Source organism: Tenrec ecaudatus, chromosome 18 (assembly GCF_050624435.1).
Source record: "Tenrec ecaudatus isolate mTenEca1 chromosome 18, mTenEca1.hap1, whole genome shotgun sequence".
Lineage (NCBI taxonomy): Eukaryota > Metazoa > Chordata > Mammalia > Afrosoricida > Tenrecidae > Tenrec > Tenrec ecaudatus.
In genome coordinates this window covers 57,480,226-57,503,070 of record NC_134547.1, presented here as the reverse complement: position 1 = coordinate 57,503,070, position 22,845 = coordinate 57,480,226, and the positions used below count along the sequence as shown (strand labels likewise).

Sequence of the window (22,845 nt, the reverse complement as noted above, 5' to 3'; positions counted from 1 at the left end):
AATTGATGTATGTATGGATTGTGATAAGAGTTGTATGAGCCCCTAATAAAACGTTTTTAAAAAAAAGTTTGAGAAGGGAGGCACTGGGCCACTACTTTTTTTCCATTGGGTCTTGGGGCAGGCTCCTGCAGTTGAGTTTCCGTCTCCATATCTGTAAGTGGAAGAGATGTATGACAACATGTTCCCGTTGGCACGCGATAAGCGCTAGGTAAATGCATGATTCCAAAGCCTGGACTTGCCCATCTGTCGCATTGGCTGCCTGGGTTCTCTGGACACAGCGGGAGGAGCCGCCCGCGCACCAAGGGCCTCTCGGCCAGCAGAGGGCGCTCGCGCGCGCCGCCCCGGCCCCTCCCTGCGCAGGGCTGTCCCGGAAGCCGCCTGCCCGCCGCCCGCCACCGCCCGCCACCGCGGCAGCGTCTGGCGCCTCCGGTGCCCGCGGACGTCGCGAGCCCTGCGGGACCCGACGGGCAGTGCGGACCCCGCGGGCCTGGCGGCGAGAAGCGCCGCGCTGGGCGGCGGGCATCGGGCGGCCCGGCCGGGGTCCTCACGGGTCCTCGGCAGGCCCGGGGGAGGGCCCTCTTTGTGGCTGCAGTTGGCAAGATGGCGCCGGTGGGGGTGGAGAAGAAGGTGCTGCTGGGCCCCAATGGGCCGTCAGTCTCGGCCGCCGGCGACCTGACCAGTGAGGAGGAGGAAGGCCAGAGTTTGTGGTGAGGCCGCGGGGCGGCCGGGCTAGCCCGGGGAGGACGCGGCCGGGTGGGGAGCCCGCCGGCCGGGCTGCTCGGCTCGTCCAACAGCCAGGCGGGCCGGTCAGGTCCAGACCTCCCGGGCCGGCTCGGGGCTGACTGCTGTTGTCATTGTCATCGTAGGTCCTCGATCTTAAGCGAAGTGTCCACTCGCGCCAGGTCCAAGCTGCCGTCTGGCAAGAACATCCTGGTTTTCGGTGAGCGGCGGCGGCGGGCGTTGCCCCGGAGCTGGGTGGCAAGGCGGGCGCGCCTCTCGCGCCCGGGCTGCCCGGCCCTCGCCGGCCCGCCTCTTCCCATCGCGGCTGTCGGGGCCCGGCGGGGCGTGGGCAGCGGAGAGCGGGCAGCTGCTGTGCCTGGGGCTGCGACCGGGCCCGCCTAGCGAGCGCAGTGGCACTGGCGTGGGGTGGGTGACACATTGCGCCCTGCCCCCTGGACGGCAAGTCGGCCGGACTTGCAGTGCCGGTACCCCGTTAGAGCGGCGGCGATGGATGAGGGCAGCCGGAGGAGTTGGGGGAACCCTAGGCGACTTGGAGTCCGATTCGTTTGGGGGTCTGCAGGAGCAGCCCTGTGACGTTTTTAGGGATTGGGCAGCTGGCCTGGGCGTGAGCCCTGGCACTTTTCTGCGTGATACCATCTTCCCACTGCCGAGTTACCCAGACAGGCTGATTCACCGTGCAGGCCTCAGTTTCCCCAAACTGTGCAGGAAGTTTGGCCCGGTTCATCCTGCAGCCAAGCTTGTGTGTGGAGGGGCCTGTGGGCTGGGCACTGGGACAGTACAGACGACTGTCATGCTCCTGGGGGACATCTCACACGACACCACCTGCAGGGGATTGGCGTGGGAGCCACACTGGGCTTGGTGGGGTGTGTCATTTTGCAGAAGTGTGAAGGGGCATGGAACAGGGAGGAACTGTGTTTTCTGGAACAGAGGTGTCAAGGGGGGGGGTGCGGGATTTGGAATCTTCGGGAAGCTTCTTGCAGAAGGTGATTGATGAAGCAAATCGGAGCCGTATTGTGAAGGGCTCACAAGTTAGTGCTTCTTCCTGATAGGTTCTGATCCTCAGGGCCATGTGTTTCCCCTTCCACACCCCAGATCTTGTAAGAATAGCTGCCTTAGTGGGCTTCCTAGGGTTCCCTGAGGGAGGACTAGGCGGGTCCTGAAGTCTGGCTGACAGGCGCTCTCCATGGTCTGGGGTTGTGGAGGCCTGGCTGAAGTAGTGGCATCTGCCATGGAGAGGAGGCCCGGGATCTGTTGGATGCCTTTCAGTCCCCGTGGTCTGTCATGCCATTTTAATTCAGTGCCTACTGATGTTTCTTCTTGTGCTTCTCTTTAGAATTGGGGATTTGGTTTTTTTGGAGGGTTTTCTGTTTTCATTGTGAGGAGAGGGAGGCTTGTTGGTTGGGCAGAGGGAGATAAGAAGATGCTTGATAATTACAGAGGTTGCCCTTGAAGCGTTTCGCTCAGGTCTGTAATTATTTTCATCGGTTTCCCAGCCTTAGACTGCTAATGGAGGAGATGTGCGAAATCAGAAGTGAATAGTAACGCCGTCCTTCAGGGGGGTAAGGAAGGATCAGACCTTTTTAGCTCCTACTTCCCCAACTTTGAAGTTAATTATCATTGGAAGATTGCATCCTTATGGGAAATGTGCCTTTGGTGAGAACCCAGTCCCTAGGCTTTGGTGAGAACCCACGTTTTCCTTGCACTTCCCCAAATGCATGTCTGACAAAAGTGTGGTGGGCCCTGGGGCCCTGACTTGGTCCTTCTCTTGTGGGGTGAGGACAGCCTCCATAGAAAGTCCTGCTGGAATCAGGGGCCTTCCCACCCCATCCCTCCAGCCAGTGTCACACCAAAGCCTGATCTGTGGATGAATGCAGCCGAGGCTTCGGCCGAGTCTGCGCCCGTCACGTTTAGCGGTTTGTCCTCACTCAAATGTCAGGACAATTCCTCTTCACCCTGAGCAAACAGTGTACACCTGTCTCCCTGCAAAAATCATTTGTAGGTGAAGATGGTTCCGGCAAAACAACCCTAATGACGAAACTGCAAGGAGCTGAGCATGGCAAGAAAGGAAGAGGCCTAGAGTATCTCTACCTCAGTGTCCACGACGAGGACCGAGATGGTGAGTGGTGCCGGGGTCCCTGGCGGGTGCAGGCCAGACTCAGCTCCCTGGCTGCCGCTCTTGCACCCTCTGCCTTCTGCTGAGTCACAAGGCAGTCGATGAAGTGGGTGTCTATCATACCGCAGTACCCCCTTTCTCATGGTGGATGTTGGCAGAAACGGGGGGGGAGCTTTAGCTGTTGTTCTGGCTAACCCCTACTTAAAGGGGATACCAGGGGTCAAGTTCCAATCGACATAGAATGGTGTGGATGGTGTGTTTATGAGAGGGCTGCGTGGCGGCTGGCTGGGCACCCTTGTTATCCTGCCTGCTTCTAGGGGGAGTGTGAGACTGCAGCGGCTCCCTGTGTAAGGGCTTAACAAGTTCATGGGGACTTCCCTGAGGCTCTTTGTGACAGTTTAGAAATGCAAAGGTCCTGGGCATGGGAACAGTACCGTTGTCTCTAAATGCCTTACCTCCAGCAAGCATGTTAGAGTAGCTTCTGCCCACAGAGTAGTTAGAGTAGTTGAAAGCACTCTTCTGTTAGATACAATTTTTAATGTGCTTTTTGTAATTGTGAGTTGGATTGGAATACTAGATTTTAGAAGAGGTCTGGGGACAAAGTATTTCGTTAAACTGGTGTAGAGCCCCAAAGATGTTTTTTGCCTGCCTCCTCTCCCCTCCGCTCGCCCATAATCCTTTGCTAAGCTGAACCGTTCCCCAGGGACACAGCGGTAAACCCAGTACCTAGGGGACTCCTTGTGAAAAGGGCGGAGGTGCTGTGGTGCCCAGGAGTCTGGGCTAGTCTCAGTGGGCACAGGCTCGGTCGCTGGCCTGGAGGACCTCACAGTAATCCGGATCTCTTGTGCATGTGCTCAGCGTGAGCATGCTTGGGCAGTACCATTCTGTGGAGCCTGTGTTGAGAGGCAGGCAGAGCTGGTTTTGAATCACATTCCTAATTTCCTGTGTGTGGCCTTGGGTACTGACTATGGCCCCTGGTTTCCTCAGTGGTAGACCAGATACCCCGGGTCTGTTGGACGTGTCCTTGGATGAGCGATGCATGTCAGGTTTAGCAGAGACCCCGAGACATGGTAGTGCTCATCCCCTTCACGTGACTCCTGGGAAAGTATGAAACATGGTGTGGGTGCTCTCTGGGCCACTGCAGCCTCTTCAGTTTCAGGATGGCGTGAGTGCATTTTATACCAAAGCCTCACGCTAACATTCACCTGCCTCCTTCCTTGTGTTTTAGGGTACAAAGGAGACCCAAATCTCCAATATAATTGAAGGGGGAAATGTTTTAAGTCCTGAAAAGGACAAAAACAAAAACACATCATCCGGATGATGGAGGTCACTAGCAGGAGGTCATACCAGTGCCCCAGGGTTCACAGGCAGGATGCTAGTTAACTAGGGGAACTCCCATGCATGATTGGTGGCAGATCAGTACATCAGTGTCACAGGTGGGGCAATAGAAGCGAGAGCAGGGCCATGCCTGGGACCACACACATTCTGCCGGGTAGAAGAGCTTACCAGATTGCTCCTAGGCCTTCCAACCAAGACACGACTGTGCAACCCTCACAATTGTCCCCAGGATGGTGGCTCCATCAAGGGTACACTCCTGCGAGCCTCTAAGAGAGACTGCCCCTCCCTGGGCTGGCTGGAGAAGGGTACAGGTAATCCTCTCTCCAATGCACTGTGCCTGAGAGCAGGGCTATCTGCATCCTCGGTTGAGGACCAGAAATGAATTCAGTGACGCTCACTCTACGTGGGGACTCTGCCAATGGATTTTGTACGTTCACCGTCATCCAGAGCCGCCTGCAAACAGTGCTCAGTCTTAAGCACCGTGTGAACCTCTTTAAGGTTACCTTGACGGCCGCCTGTATGGATGTGCTTTGTTGGCTGTGAGTTCCTGGGTGATGACAGGTCGCCCTTACCTGTGGCTAATTACATGTGTGCCAGCCCTGGTGTGGTGCAGCTGGATTCTAAGTAGACACTCCCTGGGCATTCGCCCACAGAGAGCAGGGTCTGGCTGGTCAGGCAACCTCTTGTCTGCTGAGCTGGGGCAGTGGTGTGTGCCCTCCAGGCTTAGGTGTGGCACTGTGTGGCAGGGAGAGAAACAGGCAGAAAGGAGACCCCGGTGCTGGGGGGAGCAGTGGTTGTAAAGGACTCACCACACCTAAACCAAATCTGTCATCTCTGAATTGGAAAGTGCCACTGGATGGAAATACCATATTAGAACAGAGAAACAGGAAGTTTGACTGTGTGTAAATGAATTGATTGCACTTCAAAAGCTAAGTCATGTTTAAGACAGGATTTTAAAGTAGGTGTTGGAATTTTCTGGTGGAAAATTTAGTGAAATGGTGTTTCTGATGGTAGGAGTTTTTCCTTGGGGCATTTTTATTTTTAAAAGTTCTCAAAAAAGGCTTTAAATGTATATGTATATATAATCAGTTTGGAGAATTGTCTTCTGTGTTTAAACATCCAGGTGTGATTTTAGAACCTTATGCCTCCTTTAATGTCAGTATTTGTACATTCATGTGTAGATGGCCCTAATTTTTATTATTTTGAAAACTGCAGTATCCCTAAAAAGGAGAGACTCATCTCCCCCACAGACCCATCACCTGCCTTCAGCCACTCCCGCTTCCTGACCGGTTGGCTTTCGCCTGTACCCTGACCCTGTTCCCTTCCCTCCGCATTTCAGATGCGATCCGTGCTCCCGTAAAAGCACCAACTGTGAGCCTCACTGTTCCTGTCGTGGCAAAATGACTGTCATCTCGTCGTGCCGCCATGACCCGTCCTTGGTCGTTGCCTTTCTCTCAGCAGTGCTTTGTCGTGCTGTGTAAAGACCAAGGGCCCGTCTCTGGGTGCCCTCCGTCAGCCACGGGTGAATGTGCTCCTCAGTGTGACGGACACAGAGGGGTTTGTTTGCCAACAGGCACCGCCGCGCCCACGGCTGGCGTCTTCGGAGAATGGGGTGCTTATTTCATCTGCGGTACAATTGGACAGGGGACGTGTGCAGCTTTCCCTCCTGGCTCTTGATTGTTGTCCACAGTGAAAATGACTTCATCCCTTAGATCTTGCTGGGCTTTTTAAGGTGTGGGCACATCATATATTATGGCGGCTTTTCACGTTCAAGCCCCGGCAGTTGGTGGGTACTGAGGCTGGGGCCCTTTTCCAGTGAGGATTTCTGTCTGCATCCCGCGGCGTCACCTTCCGGGTCCTCCTCACGGCTCTGGTTCCAGGTGCTGGTGGTCGCCTGTGGTAATGTGCTGTCTTCGCCTCTTTTCCTAGATCACACGCGCTGCAACGTGTGGATCCTGGACGGAGACCTGTACCACAAAGGCCTGCTCAAGTTCGCCATCTCAGCCGAGGCCTTGCCAGAGACCCTTGTCATTTTTGTGGCAGACATGTCTCGGCCTTGGACTGTGTTGGAATCACTACAGAAATGGGCTAGTGTTTTACGAGAGCACATTGATAAAATGAAAATCCCACCTGAAGACATGAGGGAACTGGAGCGGAAGTGTAAGTAAAGCCACACCTTCTTACGTGGAAGCTGTCAGGACTCCAGAGCTGCTTGTACAGAGCGCTCACGTTCGGTTTGCTCTGTTTCTGCCAGGGTTGCTCTCGTAAGCTCAGTCATCATAAAGTGTTCTAAGTGTCTGGTTGGAGAAAATGCAGGTTTTTGCCACTATCCGAAAGTAGGGTGTCCTGTGTGCGTAGGCCTTGCTAAGTGGAAATGGCATACAGAAGCAGCTGCCGTTAATTTGGAAAACGTTCTTGGGCGTTTCTAAAAACCCAACTCAAACGTGCTGCCATCGAGTCAGCTCGACTCCTCTAGGGGAGAATGTGGAGTCCGTGGGATTTCTGAGGCTGGAAACCTTTACAGAAGCAAGCCTGCTTCATCTCCAGCGGAGCAAAGGTGGGGTCCAACCACCCGCCAACCTTTTGGTTAGTAGCCCGTTACTCCTGGGCCACAGGTCTTTTTGTAAGTCTTCTCAGGACTGCCCCCGAGTTATCCCCCAAGTAACACACAGAATCTCACCTCCCGCCACCACAGTGTTGCAGACACTGTTCAGCCCTGTGGCGGCTTGCTGCTGGGCCGCTGGAGTAGCTGCCGGGAAGGAGCTTGGCATCTGCACTTTGCTCAGGTGCATGCTGCCTGCTAGTTTCACTCTGCTCTGTTTCATACAAATGAATGTCCTCAGTTTTCTACCGCTTATCAGCAAAGTGGGGTGAAGCACACTTTTGAAAGGCAGGGGGCACCTGTCAGTGGTTCCTTGTTCCTTATTGTGCAAAGAAGGATTCCTTGCTTGCCTCCCCAAAAGTGGGCAGCTCTAAGGATCATTTTGCCTTTCCGTTGCTGCCCGTCTGCCACTGAGCATCAGTGGGTGTGGGCATTGGCTGTGTCTGCATCGTGCGCCATTGCCCTGGCTTTCCCCTCGGTGATGAAAGCCCTGTCCGCTGTCTTGGAGGCAACATCGGAGTGCTCTGGCTGCGTGGAGGCTGGGGGAGAGGATCAAAGTCAGCATCCGCCCAAGGCCGAATCCTGTGAGGCAGACGGACAGGCCTCTGCCTTGCTACCAAACGTTCTGACACCGGATGTTCTCCACAGCGGGCTTGACTTCTCTGCTGGGGGCATACAGAACTCACAGTCAGGACTTGTGAGGCTTATTAGAGAAATCACTAGGATCAGAAGTGGTCAGGATACAGTTATTCAGTCAGGACAGCTTCTCAGCCATGCCTGTACGCCCACTTCTCTCGGGTGGCCTCTGCCCTGCTCGGGCAAGTGCTCCCAAATTCTTTTAGCACTGCCAATAAATGCCCACTGCGCCAGTCAGCCTTAGCCCAGAGGCACTCAGCTCTTGCTCTGTGGGTCGCACATCTCGTTCCCCTGGCTACACTTGCCCAGCAAACCTCCTGCCCGAGGGCAGTCAGCTTTCTCGCTCCCTGGTGAGGGACGTTCACCACACCATCCTTGGTGGATTTCCTGATTCTGTTGCCACCATTGCTGGGACACCTGTACTGTTGCTCCCCATGGGTACTGCTGCGGCTGTCTGCTGGATCGCAGAGGTTTGCTGTAGGAATCTTGAGGTCCTGCTCCACAACCAGGACTTGTTTCTGGGAGGTAGCAAGTTCCCCTTCTGCCTCTGGGATGGCTGATTTTAACCCTCACAAGATAACAAGGCTGACCAGACCCCATGTTGGGGTTTTATATACCTTATTGGCCGGGTCCTGCCCAACCAGGGTGCCCCGGGTGCTGTGGGAGAGGCATTGGGGGAGTTAGACCCACCAGGAGAGTCGGGCTGTGCAAGAGAAAGTGGAGTGCCTGCTTCTGCAGAGCCGACGGTCTCTGTGCAGGGTCACTGCCTAGGAGTCAACTGGATGCCAGTGGCAATCAGCCCATCACATCTGCAGTCCCACTGGTCCCGTGGTGGCGCTTAGAGAGACTGACTGGACGATGACGTCATCAGTTCACTGCACTGCCAGTGTGCTACACCCTCTTGGTGGTGGTAGGCTTTAGAGCAGTAGTTCTCAACCTTCCTCATGCCATAACCCTGTCATTCTGCTACTGGTCTGAATCGGGCAATGCCTGTGAAAAGGTCATTTGACTCCCAAAGGGGTTGAGACCCACAGGTTGAGAGCCGCTGGCTTAGGGGAAGTCCCAAAGAAGCGGCTTTGATTCGCTCCTTAGTTATTTTTGGAATCCAGCAACTATGACTTCAGTTAGAATTAGGAGGGTCTTTTTCTTATCGTTAAAACGAAAGGCTATTATTAAGACTAAGGATAGTTAGGTCCTTTTGAGAACAAAGAATTTGAAAATTAAAGGAAGTCAGGATGTTTTTGTTTTTCCTGGCTGTGGTTCGGACGCTGCCTTTTCATTTCCTTTGCCTCTGTGCAGTTACATCAGCTCCTGTCCACTTGCCAGGGAAGGGGCGGGGGCTGGAGCTGGGGCGGCAGTGGCAGGGACCAGCCGTCTCGGCAGGGCAGGCTGGCTCGGCCTGGCATATTTCCATGGATGACCTCATCCCTTTAGCAGTGAATGAGGCTTCTGGGCTGGGCACACAGGACCTTCACACTTCCTGGCAGAAGGAAGGGCACAGACATCTCAACGTGCTTTTCACATTGAAGCCCCGGGATATGTCTTCCTGCCCTGCCTCACGTGAGCTCAGACCGGAAGGCGTTCACTTCATCTTCAGCGTGTGGTGCGTGCGTGTCTCCTGGGTCACACGCTGCACTGATTGGCATGCAGCTCAGCCCGCTCGGCTAACTGCTGCCTTCCTAGATAATGCCGCTTTCTCCCCCGAAGTAGATAATCCCAGAGCACTGCGACTGGCGCGCTGGTTTCCGTCAGCCCCACCCCACGGAGAAGTGGCAGACACAGGCGCATGGGGCTCTCGGAGCGGGGCCTTGTCAGGATTTGTGCAAGCAAGCAAGAAAGAGGCTGAGCTCGGTGTGTTTTTAACTTTGTGGTAGGATGCATATCACGTGAAAGTTGCCATTTAAGCCATTTTCAAGTGTACTGGGCAGCTGTCACCACTGAAGACCTTCTTAGCTCTCGAAGACATGGGCGTGCGCCCTTTTCCAGCCACTTGGGACACTCTGGGGCACAGAGCTGACAAGTTACTGCTCCCTCGAGACTCGGGACCGACTGTGCTATAGTCATTGATGGTTAGATTCAGTGGCGTGTGACAGGGACCCTTAGAGGAGACCCAGAGGCAGGCAGGTCACAGCTGGAGAGCCGCTCTCGGAGGGCAGCTCAAGGACCTGCCGCCTTGCCCTTTGTAGGTGTTCCCTTCCCGGCAACCCCAGCTCTGGGCTTCATCTGGCCTCCGGGCAGCAGGTGGAGGAAGCGGCCGGAACGGCTGCTGTGCCTTGAGGAGGCTGGGGGCGGTGGGCTTTTCTTGGGGTGGCCGTGTGTGCTGCGAGCGCTCAGGGTCCTGGGGTGAGGAGGAAGAGGAGCGGGCATCTGGAGGCGGGGCATTTGCTGGGCTGTGTCTGTGTCCTGATTCGGGTGGATCTGCCGAGGGCCCACCTCCGCTGGGCACTGAGGGCTCCTTGGGGTTACCATCCATTGGCTGGCTCTTGTTCAGATGCATTTGCCTCCAGGTGGTGCTGTGAGCAAGTGAAGGGCGGTGGGCCTCCAGCCTGTGGATCTGGAGAGCTGCTCCGTGCAGGGCCACTTGCTCGCTCTGGGGACCACTTTCCTCAGGCCTTGGGTCTCTGGTGGCTGTTGAGCTGCAGGATCCAGGGAAGTGAGGGGGCTGGCAGAGCAGCCCCAGAGCCATCAGGAGGGTTGTCTAAGGGGTGGGGAGGGGAAGGGAGAGGAGAGGCGCAGAGACCCTCCCTGCTCACAGATGTGTGTGCGCAGACATTGGCTCCTCCCCCACTCACGCCAATCTGAAATGCAGACCTGTTAAAGCTGGGGTGTCTGCTGGGGTGGGGCAGGCCTCATCCTGACCGTGTCTGCACCACATGCTGGTATGGGGGTGCTCCCAGAGCCAGCTGGGCTGCCCAGCCAGCTGCCTCACTGCCTACCATTGCTTGGTCACCTGTCCAAGTCCAGGCTCTGCCCCCTGAGAAGCCTCACCCGAATGCCTCATGTGATCTTAAGCAGTTGCAGAGTTTGCCCGGACAATTAGGGCATTGTGTTTCTCACAGACTTGAAGATTTGTGAAAATGCTTCTAAGGAGAAAATGTGAGGCCCTTTCATCCCTCCAGGACCTGTGTTTCTGTTGTAACTCAGAGGCCGCTGGAGGAGGTTGCTCATCTTGCAGGAGCATTATCGAGATGAGGTATCATAGGCATGTTGGCGCCGAGGCTGTTGTTTTGTTGTGGGGTGGTTTTCCCCCTTCAGTTTCTTCAGAAAAAGACAACTTGCAGAAAATTCCAGAAGCTCAGAAACCGATAGCCTAAAACACAACCAAGAAGTCCATTCTGCCTCCTAGCGACTCCACAGGAGAGAGTAGAACTGCCCCTGTGGGCTTCCAAGAAAGCCTCGCGTCCCCTCTGAGCAGCTGGTGGTTTCTAACTGCTGACCTGCAGTTAGCAGCCCAAGGCAGCAGATCCACTAAACCCCTAGGGCGCCTGTGATGACTAAAATCTTTGTAAATGTGGATCCAGTGTTTAAAAAAAGTTAGGAACCGATGTTGTGGTTGAAGAGGAGTGCATACATCTCTCTCTCTGATCCTCTTTAATCCAGTTCTGTTAGTGCTATCTGTCCTATAGGGTCACTGAATCAGAATACACGCAAGGGCAATGGTTTGGTTTGGGGGTGTGGTTTTGGCCTAACTGAAAAACTAGCATGGAGGGGACCTGATCTGACCACCTCTGGCTTCCCTATTGCCACGAGGTAGAGGTTGGACCTGCCTCCACACTCCACCCGCCTTTCAGTATTCTGATGCCGCCATCCCTCCTGCCTCTCCCATGGCCCTCAGCTGCTCTTCTGGTTCCAGAAGTCATTGCAGTGCTCACTCGATGCTCACAGTTCGGGGGGCTTATTGGAGAAAGTTAGCAGGTCACCGCAAGCCAGCATCAGTCAGTGGTAACGATACAGTCGTTGGTCGGCATCACTTCTCAGCCTTTCTGCCACTGCGGGGGTGGGCCAGCCCTTGGCCTCTGCCTCCGCGGGCCTGAAGCCAGTGGTGTTTTGCATGACCTTCAGCTCCTGGTGTCTCGGTAAACCAGGGAGGGTGAGCTTGTCACAGCCCTTATGCTTGTGACCGCTGTTGTCTGTTTCTCAAACTCCCATCCACATTTCTGGTACTGTGTCTGTCTGCGCGCGTGCGCGCACACACACACACACACACACACACACGTGTCCTCATTTGTTTTCTTCTTCCTGTTGTAGTTATGAAAGATTTCCAAGACTATGTTGAGCCTGAAGAAGGTTGTCAAGGTTCCCCACAGCGAAGAGGGCCTCTGGCCTCAGGCCCGGACGAAGAAAACGTTGCCCTGCCTCTGGGCGACAGCGTGCTGACGCATAACCTGGGGATCCCAGTGCTGGTGGTGTGCACGAAGGTGTGTGCCTGGGGAGCCTCCGCCAGCTGGAGGACCATCTGAATGGCTGTCATCAGGCTGCTGCTTAGGGGGGGGGGTCGCTTGTTTGGGTGGTTTAAGGTACACTGACCAAGGCAGGGGGGAAAATCACTCCTGTTAGATTTCACACTGCTGGAGACCTGGCATCGACCTTCACTTTGCTCAAGACCGCTGCCCTTACTGAGTGATTCAAACGTGGAACTAAGACTCAATTTCAGGTCCAATCTTGGGGTGAAATTATACAGTGGGGGAGTGGGAGGCCTTGGGACTTTGCTCTCTGCAGGTCCAGGCAGAGAGCAGATATGTTGTCGGACCTGAGAGGGTTCGTGGAAGGAAGGTAGGTGATGAACTAACACCTCAGGACAAGGAGGATGAGACAGTCAGGCTTCGTTTCTTCTCCCCTGTGGGGTGCTGAGGGCTTGAGCAAGGTTTGTTTGTGGAGGAATCCAGGTGCATTCCGTGCTTTCTTGGGCAGCACGTGTACTAAACTTGGAGCGAGCGATACAGAGATTAGCACGGCCCCTGCAAGGATGACATTGAAATTCAGGAAGCATTCCCCAGTCAGGGCCACCATGTCCCTCGGCTCCCAGGTGTGGTTGGACTTAGAACATGGTTGGCAAACTGCTGAGATGGAAGAGCCAGTCTTGCCCCTCACAACAATTACATTTTTCCAGAACCATAAATACATTTTTTTTTAACATTTTCGCATGCTCGGTTTATTCACATCAAACAATCTAACAGTAACTCAAACTACTAAGGATAAGAGTATTAGGGCAAGTATGAGCATAAGGGCATAATAACAGCACTCTTTGCGCATATCATTCTAACATCATAGTCCCAACAAGCATTGCCTTCATCGGTGTACTCACCCCGGGTAGAGTTAGAGAGCAGGACTTGATGGCTCCTTGGTTCCTAGCTCTCTGAAAAGTCAGTCCATAAATACATTTTTACACGCAAATAATATCACTGTTAGCTGAGTCGTGTTCTTTTCAATTTTTCAATTTTCTTCCGAGCTACACATAGGTACCCTGGGCTCCGACTTCCTTGGTGGAGCCATGAGTGGTGGGGGCGGGGCACGGCTGACTCCTGGTGTCTGTGTGTCTGTCTGCCCCGCAGTGCGACGCGGTGAGTGTCCTGGAGAAGGAGCACGACTACCGGGACGAGCACTTTGACTTCATCCAGTCCCACCTCCGGAGGTTCTGCCTCCAGTGTATCCTCCTGAGCGCCGCCCGCCCGCAGCCGGGAGTCTCTTCTCCCGGGAGAAAGAAGCTCCCACGTTTTGTCCCTTGATCTTGTACTTCGAGGCTGGACAACTTATCCCACCTTGGATCTCATTTTAAGTGTTACTTTTCTGGCCAAAGAAAACCCAAACCAACCTCCCTGCCTTCGAGTCAGTTCTGACTCTGGGACCGTCTAAGGGTGGGACTGCCCCGTTGGGTTTCCCAGACTCACTGTAAGAGCCTCATCTTGCTTTTCTGCCAGCTCTGCTTAGTCACCCAGCTGGCTGTTGGATTAAAGGCCACAAGCGTTGGCACCCTTTCTGTCTGGTGCTGCCTGGCAGAGGGGTGCTGTCAGCAGCCACGGAGCCTCACTTCTGAGCAACCCCAGGGGCACTTGGTATCAGCAGCCTGTGCCCTGGGATGGGGCTGGCAGGGAGATGGCCAGGTCTTCTTTCTTCCTTGGGGCCCTTGGGCTTGTCCCTCTCCCCCTACCCCCCACTAGAGGCTGAAAACCAGCTGAAGGTGCTGACAGGCAGGCCCCCAGCCCACATAAATGATGGGTGACAGTGAACTTGGTCCCACGTGTGCACCCGGCCCAGGAGGACTGTGTCCCCTGATAGGCTGGGTTTGCCTCAAACCAGTAGTGCCTCCTGCAGAGAGCGACCTGCAGCCCCAGCCTCGACCTGCTTCATGCTTTTGACTTGGTTCACCTGCTCCTTTTGAAGTTCAATGTGTTGGCACCTGTACTAATTGGGTGCTGTCCACAAACCAGCCCACCTGGGAGTAGCGTTTGGCACCTCCGGCTGGGGTGTGCTTGGCACGGAATCCATTTTCCTTAAGCAGATGCTCAGATGGAGCTGCCTTGATTTACACGTCGGTGAAGGAAGAGAAAAACCTCGACTTGTTGTACAAGTACATTGTTCATAAAACCTACGGCTTCCACTTCGCCACCCCGGCCTTGGTTGTGGAGAAGGATGCTGTTTTTATGTGAGTCCCTTGACGGTCATGCTCTTCTGTCCTACCCATTGTCTCTGTTGTGCTCTTCTGCCTGGGCCTGGCTTGCACCTGGGCACTGCCAGGCCAATTTCTCTCCAGACGCTGCCTCCGGCCTCGGACCTGGGCAGTGGGCAGACGGAGGCGGGAGTACTGCCCTTCTGTATTGAGAGCCGGCTGCCAACACTCATGCCACTTAACCCTATGGGGAGCTAGCTGTGCTTTGGGGCATGCGGACTTGGGGACATTTCCTACTTACCTGCCCTTCTGTGACATGAATTTGCCCTCACTTTGAAGTGACTGACCTCACCCCTGCACACCACACGTCCTGCACCACAGTCACTTTTCCTGGCTGCACACGCAGCTTTGAAGCCGTGGAGAAGGCTTTGCTGAGCCTCTGCTCGCGCTAACCACACAGCTCTCATGCAGCTGGGCTGGCCGTGCTCACAGCAACCCCTTGGGACAGAACTGCCCGAGGCTTTGGGACTGTACACTTGTACGGGAACCACCAGTCTCTTTCTCCCTGGGAGAGCCTGGTGGCTTCAAACCACTAACCTTGAAGCTGACTACGGTGCCACCGGGCACCTCTTTCACTGGTGTAAGGCTGAGAACTAACTACCTGCTTGCTCTGGTCACCTGCAAGTTCTTTGTCACAGGTGTAGATCTGGTTCGTACCTGGGACTGCCTGTATCTTTGTAGCAAAACTGGCCTCGGTGCTCTTTGCACCCCTGCTGGCTCGGGCACACGGAACACTTTGGGTGTTTTGCAGCTCACACTTGGGGGTGTTGGGGCTGCTCGGCTTGGCCAGAGACTTGGGGGCCTGCTGGCCGGAGGGTGTTTCTGCCCCTCTCTGGGATGTGATGGCGATAGGAATGGTGGCCCGGTGGCCCCTGGAGACTGTTAGTCCACCACTGTTCTGGTCTCTGCTCAGATCTCTGAGCAGCGAAATCTGGGTAAACGCTGAGGCCCGACACCCAGGCTTCGCTGGGGACATACCCAGGAAGAGTGATGTGGGGGACAAGCCTGTACTGATGAGGGGAAGCCCTTCAGGAGCAGTGAGGGGGCGCAGGTGGTGGAGGGAGGGCTGGTGCTGGAAGGGATGGGGTGGGAGAGGGTGCCAGCAGCCCAGAGGGAGTCAGGTGGAGCTGAAGGGGAGGGGGGGTGAAACCTCTAGGTCGCAGAGGTGAGTAAGCTGCCTCTTGAACATCCTGGGAGAGCTGTGTGCAGGTGGCCAAACCTAGAGGCCCTGCCTGGCAGTAGAGTCCCTGTCCAGAGAGGTGGTGGGGAGGCCCACAGACAAGCTCAGGGCAGGAGCTGGAGGGGCCGGGCCCACCCTTTTTGGTGGGAGCCGGTGGCTCTCAAGTGGCTGTGGGCACTGGGGATCAACTGTGCACTGGAGTGCAGGCGTGTCATGTTGGGCGTGGCCGCTATGCTGTCCATTATGGGCTCTGGTGGGAATCACAGCTGCAACTTAGAACCTGGTGCCAGCCTGCCCCGGGATGTCACCTTACACGACCTTGAGGACTCGTGGGCCTCTCTAGTTTGAGAGCGAGGGTGGCTGCAGGCCCTGGCACCCCCTTCACTCTGCATACCAGCCCTATGGCTTAAGCCCTGCCTTGGAGAACTTGCCAGAAAGAAGAGCTCCCAGGGAGAGAAACCAGACTGGGGTGGGGGGTACACTGACCTATAGGCAGTGTCAGGGTTCTCCCTCAGGCCACCCCCAGTGCAAGGTCACCAGGGCCCTGCTCCACTGAAGGGCCCTGGGTGGTAAGGGTTGGAGTGGGGCACCGTTTCTCTTGGCTTCTGCCTACAGGTCAGTGTGGCTGGTCCATCGAGAGCTTAGGATGGGGCAGGACCTGCCAAGTTCCGCTTGTGGGTTAAATCTGAATTTTGACCTATTCACTCTACGCTGCAGCTACAGTCAGGCTCTTGGGAGGAGGCCTCCCCCGGGGTCCTCTCACTGTGTGTGTGTGTGTGTGTGTGTGTGTGTGTGTGTGTGTGCGTGCGTGCGTGTGCGCGCAGAGGAGAAACAAGCTCCCCCACCCCATTTGTCCTTAGACCTGCTGGCTGGGACAACGAGAAGAAGGTAGCGATTTTACATGAAAATTTCACCACCGTGAAGCCTGAGGATGCCTATGAAGACTTCATCGTGAAGCCGCCTGTGAGAAAGGTACCCACGTGGGTCCCCCAGACCTGCTGTGTCCAGTTGACTCTGCCTCAGAGCCACTGCCTAGGACAGAGGAACTGCCCCACAGGCTCCCCCACTGAGCGACCAGTGGTATGGGCTGATGACTTCAGGGTAGCCACCTGGGCTTAAACCCCTGGGCCTCACTGTCATTGTGCCGCAGGAGGCCAGGTAGTCTGTGTTCCCTGCGGTGGAGGTGGCTGGGACAGCCTGGGGCGCCGTTGACCCTGGCCACTGCTGTTCCCTAAACATGCCAGTCAACAACTGTTGACCCAAAGTTGGTTTGGACAGGGGGGTTGTGCCAAGCTAAAAGAGCATCACTTGGCAGTCATCTCTGCCCACTGCCCGCTGCCCCTCCTCCCGCCCTCCTAAAAAAAGGCTGTTTTCAGCATGCATTTTGACCTTGGCTCCCAATTGTCTTGGGCTGTGATCACCAAGTGTGTCGCTTCACAGCTGGTGCACGACAAAGAGTTGGCGGCAGAGGATGAGCAGGTGTTCCTAATGAAGCAACAGGTGAGTGAGCACACAGCAAGGCCAGAGCTGAGGCCGCTGGTGCAAGAGGGGCACAGGGGTGCTGGTTCCCTCCCTGGGGGTGGGGGCCGCAGAGCCTCAGCCACCAGGGCTTGGCCTGCTCGCCGGACGCGTCCTCCCTGCCCGCAGCTTCCCAGCACTGGACATGCTGCTGTTTCAGTTTGTAATGTGGACCGGCAGCCCTTCTTTAGTGACATAGCCCCACCCCACCTGTGCTGCCCATTCCACAGGTGAGGGGAGCCGCTGCCCCTCCCACCCTCCCTGTGGTGTTGGCAGACTCCTGTGACTGGCCGGGTCAGTGGTGACAACGAATGGAGCTGTTTTTCCCCCTGTGCCCTGCTTGCGTCCTTAACTTCCAATTGGTTGTTTGCGTTATTTCTTTCACCATATACTAAACTGCTCCATTTTAATTTTTTGCGTTTGTAGTGGTAAGCACGCGTAGTTGGGTTCTTGTTAGTGGTGCCCTCTAGTGGAAGTCATGGAAGTGAGTTATTTCCAGCCCTCCTCCGTGCACTCTGCCGGCCTTGGGTAATGGGCAGTGTGTCCCTCTTTTTGCAGTCACTCCTTGCCAAGCAGCCAGCCACGCCCACGAGAGCCTCCGTGAGTACCATGCACTAAACCAGGCCCAGGCCCAGGGTCCTGGGTGTCTGCCACCTTTGATAGCATGATTTGTGAACGCTTACGCTCCCCGGGCCTTTTCTGTTTTCAAAGGCATTGGCCTTTCCACAGTCCAGGGCTAGGAACACAGTAGGGGCTCCAGAGATGTCCGCAGAAAGCTAGGCTCTGTGGGCGTTAGAGCGAGCAGGCCTTGTGAGCAGGATCTGCTTCTTGGGAGAGATCGAGATCCAGAAAGGGCCAGGGCCCGTGACCCTCACCCAGCCCTGTTCCTGGTTCCCTGGACCTGGAAAACAATCTGCAGAACGTGTCTTCAAGTTTGGAATATCTATTCCAGTTATTTTTGTAAATAATAATTTAGCATGGTTTAGGTGGAAGTTTACACAGTGAATTAGGTTCCCCTTTAACTGACATCATGCATTTTGTTCTGTGCCCCAGGTCACAGCCCTTAGTGTGTCTCAGATGCACGATCCCCTTTCTGTTGGCTTGTTTTCTGTTGAACCTGCTTCCTTATCCCTACTCATCTGCTCCTCTCTGCTTGGGCAAATGCTGACCATTTGGTCTCCTGATTGCTTAAGGGAGCACAGGCCCCCCAGATTGATGACATGGTTTCTTGATAAGCCCATCTACCATTTGGCTAAAAGGTGACCTGTGGAGAGGATAGTTCAGAGCTCACGAGGGTGATCAACTCAGGGTTTCCTCCAGTCTCAGCCCAGTAGGCCTAGCCTTCTTTGAGCTTTGTTCTGTCTGCTTTTTTCTCATTTTTATCTGGCACCTTCTCCCATGTTGCGGTTCAGAGTTGTTGGTCTATTTCCTGTTGCTTCTACGCACTTGTGTGACCTGTGCTGGTTTTGGACTTAGGAATCTCCTGCGAGAGGGCCCTCTGGCTCGCCGCGGACCCAGGGCCGGGGCGGGCCAGCCACCGTGCCCAGCGCCTCTCCAGGCACGTCAGTAAAGAAGCCAGACCCAAACATCAAAAGTACGTACCTTGCCTTGCTCAAGGGTGGTTTCCTTGCAAGCCTGAACCTGCAGGAGGGTGCACGTGACCCGGGTTTGGGAGGGGAGGGAGACCCAGGGTGCCAGGGCTGTTTGCTTCCCCAGGGAAGAAAAGATCTGCTTTCCACGCCTGTCTTCTGGGAGCAGGGGAGGCCCGTGGCTGGCTGGGCCCTTGTGAAAAGCGGGGACTTGCACATCTCCCTGTGAGGGCTACACTAGGGTGTGCAGAGCCTCAGAGAGGAGCCCAAGACAGAAAAGACTGGCCTCCTGAATGCAGGCCACCCAGCTAACTTGCAGGAATGAAATGAATGTGTGTGTGGTGGGTTTCAGAGAAACTACTACCTTTGGGGTCAAGGCTACTTAAAAGTAGTCTGTAATTGAGCTTGACAAGAGGAGTGATGGGAGTACCCCCCACAACTGAGGACTTCCACCACCGTGAGCCCACAGCTTGGGGCGTCACGAGGGGGCATCTGCTATGCTTAGCCCTGTGGACAATGGAAGTAGACTCCTACCCGGTAACCAGCTGCCTGCTAGCCTCAGCAGGGCCAGGGGGAAGAGGGGGCAGTGAATGAGTGTGCTCAGTGTCCCAGGATGATGGTCACAGTTGGTCATTCCAAGGTGAGGACCAGTTTCCTTGGCTCCCGAGCCACCGTTGGGTGACACTCTTCTTCCCTGGACTGTTTCCTTAGATAACGCAGCAAGCGAAGGGGTGTTGGCCAGTTTCTTCAACAGTCTGCTGAGTAAGAAGACAGGCTCCCCTGGAAGTCCTGGTGCCAGTGGGGTGCAGAGCACAGCCAAGAAGTCAGGTACGGGGCCCTAGGGGATTGGTGAGCCTCATGGTGGGCAGTGCAGGCTGGGCAGGAGGGTGCTGTCCGCCCTGAGCTGCGGCTCCCTACTGTACACTACACATGCAAGGGCAGCTCTCAAGGAGTGGCTCCTGCGTGAGTTGGAGTACACCCCAAACCCACACGTGACCCTGGCGTAGCAGGCCATGAGCGAGGGCGTGCGCTGGTTTCGTTTTCTGCAGAGCACTGCTCAGCCCCCTCCTGCCATCCTGCCGTGTGCAGGGCCTGTGCGCCTCCCTGCCGGCTGTCTCCTCTGGTGAGACACACCTGCAGGCACACGCCACTGCTCTGCTCTGCTCTGTGGTGGCCCACCCACCGGCCTCTGTGAGAGCTGGTCGGGCAAGGGGTCTCTGGAGCAAGGAACTAAGTTCCTTGGAAATAACACATCTGTCTCGGAGCTGGAAGCAGTTCAGGGGGCTTTCTTTGCCTGTTGTTTTCTCCAGGCAAGAAGTAGGTTAATCCAGCGTTTCCCTCACTAGTGTCTCCAGGGCACAGGTCAGCCCGGGGCAGGGGCTTCTGAGTCCTTGGCCTCTAGTCTGTCGGCAGTCTCTTTCCTAATGGAAATATGGGTCAATGCAGGCCTAGTTGGTGTTGGACAGCAAATAATTCAGCAAATGCACGGACGTCCGCTTAATGCACCACTGACCTGCCTGCCCTTGGCCTTACACCTCTCTGGGACAAGCTGGAAACAGAGCCACAGCTTGTATGTGTCTGAGGGGCCTAGGCCATGTGCTGGGGCTCTCTCAAGTACAGAGAGCCTCTCTTGGAAGCAGGTTGAGAGAGTGAGGGGCCGGGGTGGCCAGGTGACAGGGTGAGTGGAATGAAGACAGGCCACATTGGACTCCGTCTCCTCCTCAGTGCACGGGTGAGAGAAACCTCCCTCCGCCCACAGAGGTGACAGAAGTCAGCATCTGACTCTCACTGGTTACCTTCTCTCCTGGTACCCATCACTGCCTGTCTGTCTTTTAGGACAGAAACCTGTGTTGACAAACGTTCAGGAAGAACTGGATAGAATGACCCGTAAACCAGACTCCACGCTAACAAATGCAACGGAAAATGAAGCCTGAGCCTCCGGACAAAGTGCATCTGTAAAACGACCAAATCACTCTGTATATTGATCTGCTAAGACCGGGATTTCCTGATACGGCACATGCTATCAGTTTTGGGGGGCAGGGGAGATTTAAAAAATACTTCATTGGCTTGTCCGAGTGTGAGGTGCCCGTTTAGGAAGGTTGCGTGCCAGACCCCTTTGTTAAGGATGACCCTTGGACTCTCCGGCCGGTGCCTGTGGAGGTGGCGCGGGGCTGTGTGGGGGAAGAAGAAAGGCCCGTTCTGTGGTGGGAAGCAGCCGAGACTGAGGTGGTCACTGCTCAGATGGCATGAGACTGACCGAGGCCTGTTAGCAAACCCACTTGTTCTCGGGAAGCAGATGACGTGGCAGAAGGCCCAGGTTTCGAGAGGAGGACTGGAGGGAGGAGGCGGCGAGCAGTGTTAGTTGAGACTGTGTTCAGTAGAAGTCAAGAATCATGGTTCCAGATTTAAATTTAGAAGCCTTTCCAAACTAAACACGAAGCCACATGGGGATTAGATGTCTTCTGACCGCCTCTTCAGTGTCTGAGGGATGTGTGAAGTGCGGGACGCCTGTGTCAGGCGGGGTGGTGGCAGCAGGTTGGCAGAACCCACAAGTTTGATCCAGGCCCGGGCTCCACGGAGGTGCTAGGGATCCCCACATGGGCATCGCAGGCAGGTGCCCGGCGGGCAGGCTGGTGAAGGGCACCCATGGCCAGGCTGGTTTGCTTTGAACTGTGTTCTGAGCAGTGCCTGGTTTTGTATGTGCCATCTTCACCACCACAGGTGGCCTGCTCGTCGACAGGGGGTCCTGGCCCGTGTCACCGGAACACCTCGTGCCACTGCACGTCTGCTCGAGGTCGGCGCTGCAAATGCACTCTGGCGATTGGCTTGCACCAATCCCTGCCTTACAGTCCGTGGACACCGTCGCAGATGTCCACTGATGCGAAAGGGTCTTGTTTCCTGCCCCCCCACCCCCCTCGCCCCAGTCTGGTCAGCGCTCTCAGAGGGACAGAGCTCTGCGTGTTTTCTACGGGAAAAGGGAAGTGATGCGGTTCTCTGGTTTTGTGCTTTTCATAAAATGTAACATTGTTTTCTTGTGGCGAGCAGAGCTCCCCGCGTCTCCCCGTTTCCTGCAGTCACGCACAGCGTCGTATTTTGCTGCCATTCTGGAAATGACCTTTGTGGATTTGAAATGGCACTTTTAATCTTATACCTGCCGCAGTGTTTAACTGCAAACACTACCATGAATTTAATTGCAAAACGTGTGTTGTCACACCAAGGGAGAAGCCACACACTCACTCACTCATGTGGAGTTTACTTTTGTACGTGAATGTTTTTGTCCTCTGTCTGCACATAACCTCCCAGAGGCCGTTCCTTGTCCTGGCCGGCCGGCTCTGAGTGACCACTCATGTAGTTGGGCAGGACTCACCCCCGTAGTCTCCGTGGGAAGACTCCAAGACTTGTCTTGAGTTGCTGTTTGTGATGGTCTCAACACTGTTAAGAGGAAGCTGAGCGGACTCACAAACAAAAACATGTTTCCTGTGCCAGTTGTATTGTTGAAAACACGCATTATTTTTTTCTTCTTTATAATTCAGTTTTTAAAGACATTTTTTTTACCGTGGTTCCCAGTTAGCAGGCTGTGCGGTGAGGACTGTGAGGTGACTGAGTGGAGGCTGTGGGGTGGCCACCCCGATGCCAGACAGCCGGGTCAGGGGCAAGGACGACCTGCGTGGCCTCCAAAGTGGCCGCTGCAGTGGATCCAGCGCAGTTGTGCCATGTTAACCAAGATGGCACCTTTTGTGTTTCTCATTTGAACTTAGCACTGTTTCCTCGGTAGATATAGAATGTGCTCCAACCTCTGAAACACTGAGACTTCTCCCAGGAAGTGACTGCTCCTCGGCCACTGGGTCACATGGTCGGTGACTGCCCAAGTCTACCAGCTCCGGGGAGCACAGGGTTCTTTTGGAGGGTGGCCGGTGCTGCTTTGCTTTGTTGTGGTTCATTTGGGGATGTTCCAGCTTTGGAGCCACCTTGTCTTCCAAAGTAAGAGTCCTTTGGTTCGTGGGCTGCACCTGCGTGCCTGACTGTCGGGCACTGTGATGACTATTTTGTACGATCGTGGGCTCACCTGCTGGTTTGTCTCAAGTGTGGAAATAATCAGAGGGAGAAACCCCCCCTTGAAGGGGGCTGTGGTCCGGCCCTGTGCTGATCCACCCTGAAACCTGCTCCAGGCAACGTGCTGCTGGACCGTTTTGTTTCATTTGCACTTTTTCTTTTTTTAGCTCTTGGGATTGGTATTTAAACTGAGGGCATATTCAGGTGTCCTGGAGTGGACCGAGTGGACCTCGGCAGTGTTGCCGCCAGCCATGCTCTCACGCCCTGTGGTGCTCCGCTGTCCCCAGAGAGGGGGGAGGGGTGGCCCAGCTCGAGTGCATACGCAGTCCTGTTGAACCTTGCTTCTAGCGCTGAACAAAGATGTCCCTAATGACCGACCGGCTTCAATAAACTCGAATCCAGACCGCT

General features: G+C 55.3%; 1 protein-coding gene and 1 non-coding gene across 2 annotated transcripts; both read left to right on the top strand.

Annotated features, from left to right (window-relative positions):
* Nucleotides 1-399: 399 nt before the first annotated feature.
* On the top strand, nt 400-22,845 carry DYNC1LI2 (dynein cytoplasmic 1 light intermediate chain 2). Its single transcript, XM_075537432.1, has 13 exons — nt 400-707; nt 867-940; nt 2,741-2,857; nt 6,122-6,352; nt 11,679-11,848; nt 12,983-13,076; nt 13,938-14,073; nt 16,138-16,249; nt 16,718-16,777; nt 17,354-17,395; nt 18,272-18,389; nt 19,096-19,212; nt 20,221-22,845. Exons 1-13 carry the CDS (start codon nt 601-603, stop codon nt 20,316-20,318), a joined length of 1,476 nt encoding a protein of 491 aa, XP_075393547.1. The 5' UTR covers nt 400-600; the 3' UTR covers nt 20,319-22,845.
* On the top strand, nt 12,326-12,431 carry LOC142432878 (U6 spliceosomal RNA). The gene has a single exon (XR_012780975.1). It is a non-coding gene; the product is annotated as a U6 spliceosomal RNA (small nuclear RNA).